Raw genomic sequence first — 15238 nt, 5'->3', positions numbered from 1 at the left:
AGCATTGACTGCTTCCAGAGGTTCTGAGTTCAATTCCCAGCAACCACATGGTGGCTCACAATCATCTGTAGTGAGATGGGATACCCTCTTCTGGTGTGCAAGCGTACACTGCAGATAGAGCACTAGTATACATAAAATAATTAAATCTTGTTTAAAAAAAGAAGAATAAAGTCTTGGGCCTCCCCTTATCTGACAAAAGCATACATTGTTCCTATTTGGGCTGGAGAACCAGGGCCAGCTCTTCACAGAGTTCTCATATCTCCTCATGTTCCAGGCATGGGAGACCAGAATATGCCCCCTCAAAACATGAAGTGGGGGCTGAAGAGATGGAGTAGCAGTTGAGAGCACTGGCTGCTCTTCCAGTGAACCCAGTTTCTATTCCCAGCAGCACACAGCGGCTCAAAACCACCTGCACCTCAAGCTCCAGGGGAAGCAATGCCCTTTTCTGGCCTCTTTGGGCACTAGACACACAAGCACACACATACAGGCAGAACACCCAGACACATAAAAGGATAAAATAATTTTTAATAAAAACATGAAGGATTAGTGAACTAAAGGCACTGAAGAAGCAGGTTCAAGCTGGAGAAGCAGAAGTTCAAGGCCATCCTCAGCTACATAGTAAAGTTGAGGCCAGTTTGGGCTACATAAGACAGGAATTCAAAGTCAACTATTTGAAAACTACTTGTTCCCTAGATGTCTCTCCTGCATGTGAGAACACATGTTTCAATATACTCGTTTGTTTTTCTCGTTAATCTGTTACAGGAATCCGTTCCAACTAAAAGCTTATGGGGCTTGAAGAAAAGTTATTTTTCTTCCCCTCTTCTGGCATTAGGCCCTGACTATGGTACAGTTCTTGGCATAGCTCAGCTAACCTGCTGGCATCCTGACATCTCCCTGGGTCCTCATCCCTGTAATCACATGAGCCCATGCAGTAATAAGGAAGGGAAGCTCCATGGAGACTGTGCAATATAGCATCTAGCTTGGGGCACAGAGTGGGAGACTATCTTCCTTCAATAGCTTTCTGATCTTATGTGGAGGGAGTGAGGAAGAGATCAGAGATGGAGGCTGTGGGCCGACCTGGGGTCAGCTGACAGCAGTCAACCTCCTCCATTCTGTAGATGCGGTGAAGCTAGTACCTCCAGAGAAACAGGAGCAGGAAAATGACCACTGGAAGGCTCGGCTGTCTACACAGAGAAACCCAGGGAGGGCAACAAGCTCTCTGGAAACTGCTCCTTGCTCTCTTGGCCATGAAGCTCAACTACAACTCTATCACAGCAGAAACAGGGCCAAGAGACTCCAGGCAGGTGATGCTTCCTGTTCTGCACCTTTCTGTGGGTGCTGGCTGCCCAGGCTTGGGAGTACAACAGCCTGCATGGATCTAACAAGCATGCTCGCATACCTGCAGCCTTGCTGCATGACCGTGTGCACGGCACGGATACCACTGCAGATGCTGAAGACAGAAATCAGCAAGTGAGTGTCTGCACTGTAAGTGCTTACATCTCAGGCAGTAACCGAAGTGTCTTTATCACGAGCCTTTCCCAAGGCTACTTCCACCAAAACAGTGGTTTTGTTGGGAACTATTCTACAGTACATGTACTGTGTCATCAGCCATTTCTACCGAGACCATCTCCCTTCTCTCCCTGGAAGAAGGACCAGATCTGATTCTCCTCTAGATACTTTAAAGAGACTAAGACAGAACCTGCTACTGCAGTAGCTTTATGGTGACCAAAGGAGGAGGCCCCATCCAGAAACCATCCCTTGCAGTACCTACAGAAACAGAGAGAGGACAGTAGGTAAAACGTTTGCCTGTGAAAGTGACATGGAAGCTTCACATGCTGAGCTGCTTCAAAGGCAGAAACATCATGGGTGGGTTTCCACTCATGTGAGTGAAGGGTGGTGTACTGGGTAGTTTTATGTCAGTTTGACACAAGCTAGAGTCATCTGAGAGGAGAGAACCTCAATTAAGAAAATGCCTCCATAAGGTCTGGCTGTAGTCAAGCAGGTATAGCATTTATTTACTTAATGATTGATGGAGGGAAGGCTCAGTTCATTGTGGGTAGTGTCATCCCTGGGCTGGTGGTCCTGGTTTCTATCAGAAGGTAGGCTGAGCAAGCCAGGGGGTACAAGCCAGTAAAAAATACCCAGTGAGTGAAATCAACTGTTTCTTCCCCAAGTTTCTTTTGGTCATGGTGTTTGATGATAGCTAACTAAGGCAGGTTTAATTTTAAAAAATACATTTTCTAGCAATAGATACAAGAAAATTAATGTCCAGGAACATACAAAGATCAGAGCCATTGATCAAAGGTGTGGCTGAGACAGGAAGCACCACAGAGGCTGGGATCAGTCTCTGAGGAAGACTGGTAGAGAGGCAGGATTACTGCCACATGGCCTCTTTTTGAACATCTGTAATTAACAAATCAAGATCTGCCCTGGCCTTCACTGGAACAAGGTGCTGGGCAGACAATCATTGTTCAATACCATGAGGTGGGTATCATTACCCCCAAGCGTCTAGACTTTAGAGTCATGTTCTTCTTACCCAATGAGTACGCGGGGCCTGCGCAGCTGCGGTCCCCACTGATGCCGAGGAAGGGAGACACCACTTGCTTCACCAGCTCCTCCAGCTGCAAATAGCCCTCACTTGGGCCTGTGGGCTCGTGAACACTCTACAAATAAACACCCAAGATAAAGGTTAGTGAAAAGTGTCGCAGTGGTGGACACCTGTCAGCGCCTGCCAATGACCTTCCTTGCCATGTGGCCACGTCAACCTCCTTGTGGTTAAAATGGAGGAAACGAGCGGGAAGCACTGGTCATTTGTCCCAAGTCCATGGATGAGAATGAAAGAGGCCAGGAAACGAAGATGAGGCCATAGGTGGGACGAAAAGGATAAACGCAAGGCTTGGAGCTGGGTGGCTCTCGCAGGTCCACGCACAGGGACACAGCTCACACTGAGCCCTACATAGGCAGCAGTCCTCAATTCTCAGCCCCCAGCCCCTCTGCCAAGTTGCCTAACAAAACACAAAAGACAGATTTTCCTGGCCCAGTACAAAATGAAGATGCAAGGCCCTGAGTTGAAAAATCAGTTAGGATGCTGAGTGGGGGATGAGAGAATCATAAAACCAGAAACTACGAGGCAAGCGGAACTCTTGGCCAGCTCGAGGCCAGCCTGACCTACAGAGCAAGTTCTAGAATAACCAGGGCTACAACACAGAGAAACTCTGTCTCAAAAAACAAAACAAAACAAAAAACAAAATCAAACCAAAAAACTGGTCATTCTAAGATCAATATGTGGGTTCTCCCAGGACAGTGTAGGCAGCATGGTCCCAACTCTTGCTCTAAGAGGACAGGGTAGCAAGGCCCAACAATTACCCCACCCGCAGAAGAGTGGGGACCTTACCAACAGCGCACAGGCACGCCACAGAAGCACTGCATAGGGACTAACACGCAGGCCTCCCACAATCCTTCCAAGGACCAGAAGTAAAGACCAAGAAGAGGCTTAGGAAATTTGTCTAGTATAACACAATCAACAAATGGCAAAAACAAAGAACATAACAACAACAACAAAAAACCCCAATGGACTGGAAGCCAAGCTATCTGGCTCCGTGTCCATATGACTGTCACTTTGTTACCAGAGTAGAACATGGAGAACAAACACTTAAAAGTCCAAAACAGGAGAAGGGAAGAGTGGTCCAGCACAGCCTGAGGCCCCAAACTAAGACTTGGGTAAAAGCCAACCAAAATAAATGCATGACAGCCAAAGCTAGTAAGGGGCTGCTAAAACCTGCTTTCTAGAAATCCAGCTGCTCCTTGTGAACTCTGTTTCTCATTGGAAGAGATACATGTGCATGCCTGCTGAGGGGTGGCAAAGACCCAAAGGCCACCCAGAAAAGGACAGGGCCTGAGAAAGAAAGAAGGAAGGCTCCAGGGGTCTCTGTGCTTAGCCAGAAAGATTATCTCCTCGATCTCTCAAAAGAGAAAGCCCTGAATGGCTTTCCTTAAAAACAAAGAATTCATGGTGGTGCACGCCTTTAATCCCAGCACTTGGGAGGCAGATGCAGGCGGATCTCTGTGAGTTCGAGACCAGCCTGGTCTACAGAGCTAGTTCCAGGACAGGCTCCAAAGCCACAGAGAAACCCTGTCTCGAAAAACCAAAAAAAAAAAAAAAAAAAAGAATTCACCATGGCCCCAGAGTTGTCTGTAAAGTGAAACAGATAGGAACAACTCCTAAAGGTAGGGCCCATGGGTAAGGTGTGGTTCCCAAGGAAACAGGCCTCCCTTGGTCCTTCTTAGCTACATCAAATGAGATGCGGATGCTTGGGTGTTGGATAACTTGAGAAGACAAGAGGCCTAAGAAGCAGCTTCGGGTGTATGCAGGAGTTTGCCGTCTGGGATGACAGACGGAAGGAAGCGACAGGTGCAGTCAGTGACTGTCCATTGGGACGACCTTGACTGTGGCACTGGGGATAGGCATGGTGATTCTCCACACCCCCTTTTCCGCTCCACTCCCCCTGAGCTCAAGCATTAGAATGCTTAGCGTTGGAAATCAAAAGAAAAAGAAAAGAAGCTGCTTTACTTAGGAAGACACACGAAGGCCTGCCCAAACTGGAGGCGAGCACTCAAGGCAGTAGGAAGGAAAAGGGGCAGGAACCAAACCAGGCTTTAGGGCAGAACGGTCCAAGTCATAAAGCCACCTTTATTAGGTCTCAAAGCCCAGGAAACAGTTGTTTCTCCTCTATTTCTTCTCTTGATAGTTCTCAACTTCTTCTCCCCGAAAGAGACATGACAGGAAACAGAAGTGACAAAGGGCAGGAGGAAAATGGATAATAACACAGTGTGGAGTTGGGTAGCACTCCCAAAGACATGATCCTTGCGGGCATCCTCAGCCTTCTGTTCCACTGCTAGCCCAGTTAGCAAAACACAGTCAGTAAATGACAACTTTTCATAGCCCAGTATGAAACAAGATGCTGGACCCGACATTCAAGATGTTAAGAGTGTTGAGTGGGAGATGAGAGACTGTTAACCTAGGCACAGGGCCCTCCAAGACAATGTCACACACCCTGCCTCTTGGGCAGGGTCCCATACTGACTGAATGCTTCCCTCATCTAGGTGGGGCCCCTTGAGAACAAGAGCTTTCTACCTACAGCAGGAGATGCCCTGACATCTTCTTATAAGGGAGGGGTTGATTCAAGAAGGTTTGGAAGGCTGGTGGGAATGGGAGAGCTGAAGTCTGAGAAAGGCTCTTTCTCTTTGTACCAGAGTCATTTGGGAAAATCTTCCCCAGGTCCCATGTCCCTATGGAGAGTTAGGGCCTAGGAAAGATTAGACAATTCACAGTACATCCCTGTAGCAGGCGTGGCCCCAGAGTGGATTCCCTGGAAGTTCTATTCTGACTCTGAAGCTGCTGCCCCTCAGGACCCAGAGAATCAATTTGGACCCAGAGAAGACCTAAACTGATTGCTGTCAGCCTCCCTGCCTCAGCTCTCTGAGCTCCAAGGGAGAAAGCGGCCCAGGAGACCTAGTACCATGAGGCTCAGAAGGAAATGATGCCAAGTACCCCACCCCGGAGAGTGGCTATCTTAGAAGTTCCAAGGGTGTTTCCAGTACCCCAAGAGGAGACAGGAAGGAAGGCTAAGAGGTCAGAGAGCAAAAGCTAAGGGAAGGCCAACTGGTCCAACTCCCTCAGATCAGGCTGAAGTCCTGCTGGTTAGCTGGCCTCTCTGATCCTCTACCTCCTTGAAGTGGGAAAAAAAAAGATCCACAGCAGAGACTATTTCCTTGCCCAGTTTTCTAGAACTCCACCATAGCCAGGGAGCTTCTCTAGCTGTATGTTACTCCTCTGAAAGAAGCCATGGCCTTGGAATCCTCCTTGGTCAGTATCAACTTTATAAACACCTACTTTTATGATCAAGACTGGGCTGGGTGCTGAGGGTACAAACATGAGGAAGAAGCTCAAGATTGGCTTTGACTGTTCCGGACAACAGTGTTTAGATCAAAGGGGAAGTGAGTACCAAGATCTCAGCCCCGCATGGACCACGAAGGCCAGAGCACCAGGTAAGCCAGCTCCCAATACCTGAGGGAGAGGTGGAGGGGCTCCAGGCCCAGGGACAGTCATGAGCAGCTTCCCTAAGATCAGCTAGGAAGAGCTGCAGGTACACAGCACGGTGGGTAAATACGACAAAGGCAGAGTAGTCCTTCTGGGACATCTTCAGGGGCTCTAAGAGGTGACGACATGTGTCATCGGGTGACTCTACACAGGACCCAGAGCCTCAAAAGGCTTTTATTAATAGAAACAGGTCCTTCCGCTCCAGCTTCAGTTGGGGAGAATCTTCAGAGGGCAACCACACTCACAAACAGAAAGGAATGTGTGGTAGTTAATCTTGACTGTCAGAATGGAAACACCCCTTGGGGGCTTATCTAGATTAGGTGAATAGGGTAGGAAGACCCCACCACATACATGGACAGTATTGTTCCCTGGGCTGGGGTCTCAGGCTGCATAGGAGGAAGCCAGCTGAGCACCCGCATCCATTGTCTCTACTTGCTGATACAGATATAAGATACAGTGTGGCCAGCCGCCTCACCTTCCTGTTGCCATGCCTTCTCTGCAGTGATGACGAAGCCTAAACAACCCTTCCTCTTTTAAGTTGTTTTTCTCAGGTATCTTGTCATGGCAAAAAGGGAAGTAACTAGCACTGGATGCCTCCTCAAAGCGTTAGAAACAAAAACAGAAAGTGGAGCCCAACTTCCGAAGCTCACTCCCAGAACCCTCAGGGGCTCCTTTTCTACATGCCATATTTGAGAGCTAAGCTCTGTGTCCAGTACTTCAGGTGCAAGCTGCAGACACTCTGCCATGCCTGTCCTTTTCTTCCCTTTTATAGAAAGGCTGGACGTAGACTGATACCCACCCTCGTCTCTAAGACGACCCTTCCTCTTTTCTGATTACAGGAAAGGGAATATGCAGACAGATAACCAAAGACACATAGATGGGGCTGGTGGCATCCCACCAGTCATCAAGAGCCGGATGGAGGCTGGAAACTGAGAACTGCACAGCCATCCATGGGAAAGGGCTCCCCAGGGCACATTGGGTCCACCTGACCTCACTCAGGGTCAGCTGATTGGGCAAAAGGGAGCCCCAAAGACAACACATGCCAGTCAGATCTCTTACCCAGAAGAGGGAGCAGGATTCTGAGTATTAGAATCTTACCACCTCTTACCAGCTGAGGGATTTCGCTCAAGCACTTAAGTGTCTTGCTTTTGTCTCCTCATCTGGACCATGGGAATAACAACAATGCTGACCTCATTAGATGGTCATTTGGATTGTTTAAGAAAACAGTACATTTATAGTCCATGTGCCTGCACCTGGCAAACCACCAGAGCCTGAGAAGTGTTAGCTCATCTTCCTGTTGCAGATTTAGGATTGGGACGAGAAGACAGCATGGAGCCATCTGGGTAGTGTCTCGCTAGTAAACACCACGGAATGTCACATGTAATCTGATCCGAATTATTCCACAAACAGAAAGACCAAGTCCAGAAACAACCAGGCAAGACCACAAAAGACAGCATCACAAAAAATAAATAAATCAATAAGAGGAAGAATGATCCAAACAGAGATAGAAAGTGATCAGAGTTGGTGGCTCTGAGACCCATGTAGGAGTTCTAGGTCTGTCTTGACTCAACTATGGCAGATGCCTTGTCCCTGTTTGCACTCCATGGAAGAGCATGGAAAGATGTCTTCACCTCACTAGCTGACACCACAGTGAAGACCTACTTCTGTGCTCACAACCCTGGGCTGGGTGCTAAGGACACAAGCAGGAGGAAAAAGTTTAGGAAAGGCTTTGACTGTCCCAAGCAACAGAGTATTTAGAGCAGAGGAGGGTGAGCACCTAAATCCCACCCTCACAGGGACTGAGAAGGCCAAAGCACCCAGTAAGTAAGGTGTTGTTTTCTTCCCTTACTCCAACACCAGCACCAGGTACAGCACCAGGGGCCTGCTGGGTGCACAACAAACACACATGAGCCAGTGAATCAAGAAACATGGACGAAAAAGCAGAAGAACGCACAGCTCAGCTGCTCGGCTCTGCGTTAGCCCTGTTCCCCATCTCCATCACGGCGAGATTGTTTTGCTGCTTGAGGCATAAGGGGCAGGGCCTCCCCAGCGCTCACCTGCAGAATGAGCAGCATTTGTATAACAGATGAGGGCAACTTGGACTGTGCCAGCAGCAGAGAGTCACCCAGCTTCACCTTCAGCAAGACCAGGTCCCGGAAGCCCAGAAGGGAGATCTGGCGGATGGTCAGCTCCTGTCCCTGGGGAAGACAGGCGGAAAGGTGAGAGGGGACGCTTGCTGAGTCCCCACCAGCCTTCAGTGCTTCAGGGGAAGTGTTCACAGTGCACTCAGGACGGACTGGGACAGGCAGTGTGGGCTGTCACAGAAGGCCCTGGTCTGCTTTCTCCTGGCGTTAAGGCAAGGTATGGGTCAACCCGATTCGATAACCTAAAGATGATACAAGACACATATAATAGCGGATCTTGCTGTCCGGAGAGTCCAGTGGTTGGGAAGGAGGGAGAGAGAAGAAGAGAGGAGAGACGGAAAAAATTACAACTCTCTCTCCATCTCATGGCTGCTTTCTCAACTTCATCCGTTAAATATTTAAGTGTTTATCACAGGTCAGGCAACATCAGCCAGTACATGGTTACATAAGACGTCAGCTTCTTCCATAATCACAAGTAACTGAGGAAGAAAAGTGATTTGTAAGTAGGAAAAGTCTCACTATTTCAGCTGCTGGGGTAGTAAGCAGGAGATGAAGATACCAGTCGCCATGAGCGTTTGCGTTCGCTAGGTTTTGTGTGCTGGGCAGGGCCCTGAGAGTCTAGATGTAAACAGTGCATGTAATGTCCAGTTCTGTTGTGGTTTGTGTGTGTGTGTTCTCACACTTGTTTGCGGGAACCCTGGGACTTGGAGAAGCATTTTTACATTTTTGAAAGTGTGTGTGTGTGTGTGTGTGTGTGTGTGTGTACACACGCATGTGCACGTGAGTATGTGACGGAGGGGGAAACCTGACTAACCCCACACTGTCCTGATCAAATATGACTCTTCCCTGTGCCTATGATGGTACTTCGCAGTGATATCAGCACTGGGGCCAGCAGACAGGACAGAGCGCTGGCTCTCTTCAACACGGCTGGGCATCCTGCAATCACCTGAGGCCTCTTCAGGGCATCCACCAAGCTGTATGTCTGTGGAGCTGGGGCTGGACTCTCCTTAGAGGCCTAGCCATGCTGTCCTCTGTCTGTCTATAATGTTAGTAACCTTCTAATAAACTTCCTCTGTCAATTCTCAGTGGTCCCTCAAAGCCATCTGAGATGTTGCAACTTTTACCTCAAGGTTTTTTTTTTTCTATAACATTAAAATGATTACAAATTACAGACGAAAAGTACTTTTACTTGGTCTTAGATAGGGCTCGGGCAGTACATAGGTCTAGCAATGACCTTCTTGGATTAGCTCAAGCTGGACTAGAGAAGGATTTCTGGCTGTTAGATAAAACCCACCATTCCTTAGAAACTTGTGAAATGGGTCCACCCATCAAAAGGACTCATTTCCCTTGCCTCTGGCAGAAGGAGAAGGGACATATGGCTCTCCATTGACATACACGGGTGGTTCCACATCAAACCCCATGCTGGACTCCAAGCTCCCTCAGTCCTTATTCACAAGTACTTGTCACACATCTCAAGGTCCCCACACCAGCCGGCTGGCCCCTCTCCCTCCCCTACTCCTGCACTATGCTAGCCCCGGGCTATTCCAGCCCCTTTATAACAGCAAGGTGCTTACCTGTTACCCTACCGCACCCATTCTCTACTATTTTTGCCCACTATTCTCTCTCTTGCTATTTTCCCACTTCCCTGGCCCATGTCTAGTCTGCTTATTTTTCTCTTGGATCTGGATTCTTCTCGATGCCTCTGGATGTTATTGCTCACACCCACAATAAAAACCTTCCCCCTAATCAAGGTGCAGACATCTCGGTGGTTTCTTTACTGCATCCCTCACATACAGTCTTACTTTTTCACTACCCATGCTTGATAGCTGGTGGTTAGGGATGCAAGACCCAACACTAGCCCCTCGTTACGCTGTTTAGGCCAGGCTACTCGATGATACAGGATGCTGGAGGATGATAGGAACTATCCAACTTTTGTTCATGGCCCCTTCTGTGGTATCCATCCGTAGTAAAACTGTCTGATTTAAATCATACCAGGCGGAGAAAAAGAAAAAGGCAGGCAAGGGCAGGCAGACTTTTAAAAACTAGACTGAATGTCAATCTGGAGGAAAGAGAAGACAGGAGGAATAAGAAGGCAATTCTAGAACTCCCCCGCCCCCACCACTAGCAACTACTTGGCATAACTGGTCTTTTGGGAAGCCCCTAGAGGCCACCCAGGCACTGGGGCCTCTCCACTTGCAGCCAAAAGAATGACTCTTGGTACTTTGTCATTTTGTTTTGGATTTCACTTTTAAATCTTTGAGCAATAGATATTTTTAGGCTACAATTCAAAGTTAGGACAGGGTTAAGGCAAGCAGAAATCACCTTCTGTAGCTTCTTAATATCCATTCAAGAAACCCCTCTTCAAAGGCTTGTATTTATCTTCTGGATTTTTCTAGAAAGTCTTTCCTCTATAAAATTCACATTTAACCTTAAACATACATAGAGAGCATACTTTTCATGTTTGTATTTAGCTTAGTGTACCTTGGACATTTTTGCAAATCAACACACCTTGCTTCTCCCTTGCCCCATATTATTTTAAAGTCATATAGTATTCTAACATGTGAGTATACTCTAACTGCTATTTCTTCAACTAAAATATCTTTTTTACTACAACAACGCTGTAATAAACATGTTTATCCATGACTCTCTGGACCCTTTCGTTAGTATACCCAGATCGCTACCACTCTTCGAAAAAAAAACTTACACTATCAAAAATCCACCTTTAAAAAGGAATGGGGAGCCAGGCAGTGGTGGTGCACACTTTTAATCCCAGCACTTGGGAGGCAGAGGTAAGAGAATCTCTGTGAGTTCGAGGCCAGCCTGGTCTACAGAGTGAGTTCCAGGACAGTCAGAACGGTTTCACAGAGAAACCCTGTCTCAAAAACAAACAAACAAATAGCATGGGGAGACAGGTGAGTGCTGAACAAGCCTGAGACCTGAGTTTAAGCCCCCTGAAGCTGCATTCAAAAGACCAGATGCGGTCTGTAATCTTGCAATTGGATAGGCAGAGCCAAGCAGATTCCTAAAACTTCCTGGTCAAGTAGTTTAATCAAGTCAGTGAGATAACAGGCTTGGGAAGACCCTCTCTCAAAGTGGGAAGGGCACCTGACATCGGCCTCTGGATATATGCTCACACATGTACACGCATACACACACATGCACACACACACACAGGTTTTATGGATACTGCCACGTTAGCTTCTCAAAAGAATGAACTGACTCATGCTCCCAGTTGATGTGGGATTCCCCTCTGTGTGCTGTGAATATCACTGGCTAATAAAGGAACTGCTTTGGGCCTATAGCAGAGCTGTAAGGGAACAGAGCTAGGTGCGGAAAACTAAACAGAATGCTGGGAGAAAGGAGGCAGAGTCAGAGATAGCCATGGAGTCCCGCCAGAGCTAGATGGAGCTTGAGCCGGTAAGCCACAGCCACGTGGCAATACACAGATTAATAGAAACGGGTTAAATTAATATGTAAGAATTAGCCAATAAGAAGTTAGAACTAATGGGCCAAGCAGTGATTTAATTAGTGCCGCTTCTGTGTGATTATTTCGGGGCTAAGCAACCGGGACCAACAAGTGGTCCCCTCCTTACAATACCCAGTGAGTATCTGTGGGCACATTTTCTCAGACAGTGGAGAGATGGAGATGATTGTATGAGTGGGTAAATATGGTAGACATTCAAGAGCAACCCATTCCAAATCCACCTGCTTGGCCAGGCTAGAGAGCAACAGATCTAAACAATGAGGGTAACCTCTCCTACAGAACCCCCAAATCAACCTGCTTTACTGTTGCCGCTCCATCCTTCCCCATGCCATTTCCTTTCCAGAATGTTCTTAGCCTCTTCACATGAAAATACCTGCAGGAGTGTAGGCTAGCAGGAGGGTCACAACACTCCCCAGGAAAAGATGAAAGCCTGCCCTAGGGCCTCCAAGCCTAAAGGACCTTACATATTCGGAGAGATGATTGACTTAGTAAGTGACCAGAAGGCTATACAGCGTCAGTACCAGGCGACGCCCAGGTTGAAATGTGAGCCCAAGAGGGTCCAGACTAGCAGTGTGAGATATCACTTGCACTGGAACTGCACTCAATACCTCACACCCTCAATGCAGCCTGAAACATGGAACTTCACATCTATGGTCCCAGCAGCCAAAGGCTTTTTCCACGTGCAGAATCTGGCTTCTCATACTGCCCGGAAATGCACTCGATGGGAGAGATGAGGTACTCGGTTTAGACCAACAGAAACAAGTCAGTCACTGCTTTCTGGGACATCCATTAGTGGCCTTTAATCAGGCCCTGGGGTGTTCTCAGACTCTGACATGGCTTCCCTTCATAGTGGACCAGAGAAAGGACACCTACTCATCCAAAATTAAAAGCAAGTCTATCTTTGCCCTTGAAACAGAAAAAAGTCATCTTCACGTTACCTAATGCACAGACCACCCATTCTCTGTGCCTTCTACCTTGGTGCCTGCTTGTTACAAGCCTGCTTGTTACAAGCCTCCTTTACCGCCTTTGAATTTTCCATTTATTCTTTGAATCCATGCCTCTCCCTTTCTACCTCAGCTAGCAAATAAAATGGGTGAGCACAAGCAGATGCCCTTCAGGGTCAGCAGGAGGAGAAAGCGGCCTCCAAGTGAGTGAGGGCTGTGGGCTGGGGCTGAAGAAAGTGAAATAACAGGCACTTAGGATTGCTAGACCTGGCCGCTTTTTCAGAGAATCAAAACACACCCCTCCTTAGGTCTACAGGACTGTGCCCCTGCCTGGCTCTGAGCCCCTCCGTGCCCATCCGCCACCTTCTGTAGCCACCACCTCGTCCTGGCGGCTGCTGCACAAATGAGCCTTCCTTTGGGTTAAACACAAGACACCGGCCAAATTTTGTTTTCCTACACACATGTGTCGGAATCCATTGTCATTTACATAAAATTCATAGTTAAGGCAACACCTGGTGTTTTTATTTGCTACACCAGTGAACCCTACCCTCAGGTCTATTGTTCTGATGACCTGCTGCTTGGTTAGGGGCAACAGCAGCACTGGTGCCTATGGGGGCAGAAGCTCAGGGTCTCCAGCAGCACTGGTTCAGACTGAGGATGCTGAGGGGAGTGAGCAACAGGCCAGGCTTCTACTTGCACTGTGATATAGAAGATGGGAGAAGCAAGCCTGCAATGGGAAGTGACATTCACTAAACAAAATTTTAAATGTTGGGTATAAAGTGCAAACAATCCCATACTCCTTTAAAACCCCTTACGTGCAAACCATCTCCTGGGGCCTTCGCTGCGGAATGAGGAAATTCCAACCATTGCTGGTGGCTCTGCTCCCAGTGTGCTTATTACACTCTCCCTTCAACAAAGCCAGAGCCGGCAAAAGCCTCAGCCCCAGGGGGAGGAGAGGAATGCGAGCAAGCTTCAGGTATGGGAGAGCAATCTGGGAGAGGAATAGCCCGCCAATTAAACTAAACTGTCTGGCCAGCAAGGCTCAGAGTCCCGCCATCTCCCACCACCACTGAGGTTAGGATGTGCTGCTATGCTGACTTCTAAATGGATGATGAGGATCTGAATTCAGAGCTTCATGCTTGCCGTGGCAAGTTCTTTACTGTTGAACCAATCGCCTTCCCTAAATCCTGTATTCTAGAAAAACATTTATTATCCTTATTACTTTAAATTACATGTATATGCTTGTGTCTCTGTGTGGGTTTGTGCTTATGAGAACAGGGACCCAGGGAGCTCAGAAGAGGGCATTGGAGCAGTTGTGAGCCATCCAACATGGATGTTGAGAATTACACCCAGGGTCTGCTCAAGAGCAGTACAAACTCTTAACTGCTGTGCTATCTCTCCAGCCCTAAATCCCAATCCCAAGCTTTTTGGGGACTGGATGGTGTTATGCAGAAAGTTAAGTGCATAACTCCTGACCTGCACTGTAGAACTCCAGCCCGCCCATTCCCTATTCCCCACCCAGCACTAAAATGTCACGTAGTTCTTTGGGTGAGAGTCCATCACAGACAGCAAGGGATAGCATCCTTTCCCACGACTTCAGGACAACAGTAATTTGCTTAAAATATGTTACAAGGAGATGGGGGAGGGGTGGAGCGGCAGGGTTTAAGGGGTGAAAGGTCATGAGACACACATGTGAAGTCACCCTAATGAACCAAGACTTTATGATCAGTGTGCACTAGTAAAGTACTTTAAGATTGCACTTCAAAGAGAATGCCAGTAAGAAACAGAGGTGGGGTAAGAAAGAAAGAGAAAGAAAGAAAATGAAAACCCACCCTGTTCAGTATATATACCATCAAAACCACATGGGTAACAAGAACCTACAAATTGCTGGTTATATATAAGCCTCTCTTCACTTGAAGTTAGGGCCTAAACACAGATCCAGAGAGTCCTCAGAAGGCCTCCGAGTCCCTTTCTAAGCAAGGCGCCCACCTAGGTCGGTGGAGGAGACAGGTGTTGCATCCCAGTGACACTAACCTGAACCGGATAAAATATTGCCTGCAGGGTGGGGAGAGTCTCGGTGAAGAAGTGATCCCAGACTTCAGCCAGAACCTCAATGAGACTATCACCTACACACGGGAGAGAAGATGGGAGAAAGAAGAGAAAATGTCATTACTCACGGGAGAGGCCACAGGGCAGCTCCTCCTCAAATGTGAAGTTACACACACTAGGGATCTTGTAGCCAGGAGCCGCTGATACCCAGGGATCACAGCAACAGTGTACAGGGTCTTTGTCCCTGTTAAGGCCATCAGAAGACCCAATTTCCTCACAGGACACACACAGCAACTGAAATTCAACATCACTAGTGAGATCCTGAATGTAAACTGAGGGACAGACTTTGCAGGAACAGCAAGGCGCTTGTTCAAGCCACACAGTATGATAGCCGTCAGTGTAGCATGAGGTGGTACCAAGGATTCACAGGGCCCCAGTGTGGTGAGTGCCGAGTGGGCTGCACACTTGTAATTCCAGTACTTGGAAGGTAGAAGCAAAAGGATCATGAGTTCGAGGC

At 47.9% G+C, this 15238-nt stretch overlaps 1 protein-coding gene across 4 annotated transcripts in view; it reads right to left on the bottom strand.

The window, feature by feature from the left end:
• The window catches only part of Prr5l (proline rich 5 like), a 183689-nt gene that overhangs the window by 6993 nt on the left and 161458 nt on the right, over positions 1 to 15238 (bottom strand). For all 4 annotated transcript variants that reach the window (XM_057781674.1, XM_057781676.1, XM_057781675.1 and 1 more), the window contains 3 exons: positions 14707 to 14798; positions 8158 to 8298; positions 2537 to 2663 (listed from right to left, as the gene is read on the bottom strand). In XM_057781674.1, coding sequence (XP_057637657.1) covers positions 2537 to 2663; positions 8158 to 8298; positions 14707 to 14798 — 360 coding nt within the window. The remainder of the gene's footprint in view (positions 1 to 2536; positions 2664 to 8157; positions 8299 to 14706; positions 14799 to 15238) is intronic.

Source organism: Chionomys nivalis, chromosome 9 (assembly GCF_950005125.1).
Source record: "Chionomys nivalis chromosome 9, mChiNiv1.1, whole genome shotgun sequence".
Classification (NCBI taxonomy): domain Eukaryota; kingdom Metazoa; phylum Chordata; class Mammalia; order Rodentia; family Cricetidae; genus Chionomys; species Chionomys nivalis.
Note: the sequence above shows the minus strand (reverse complement) of the source record. Positions and strands in the feature narration are given on the sequence as shown.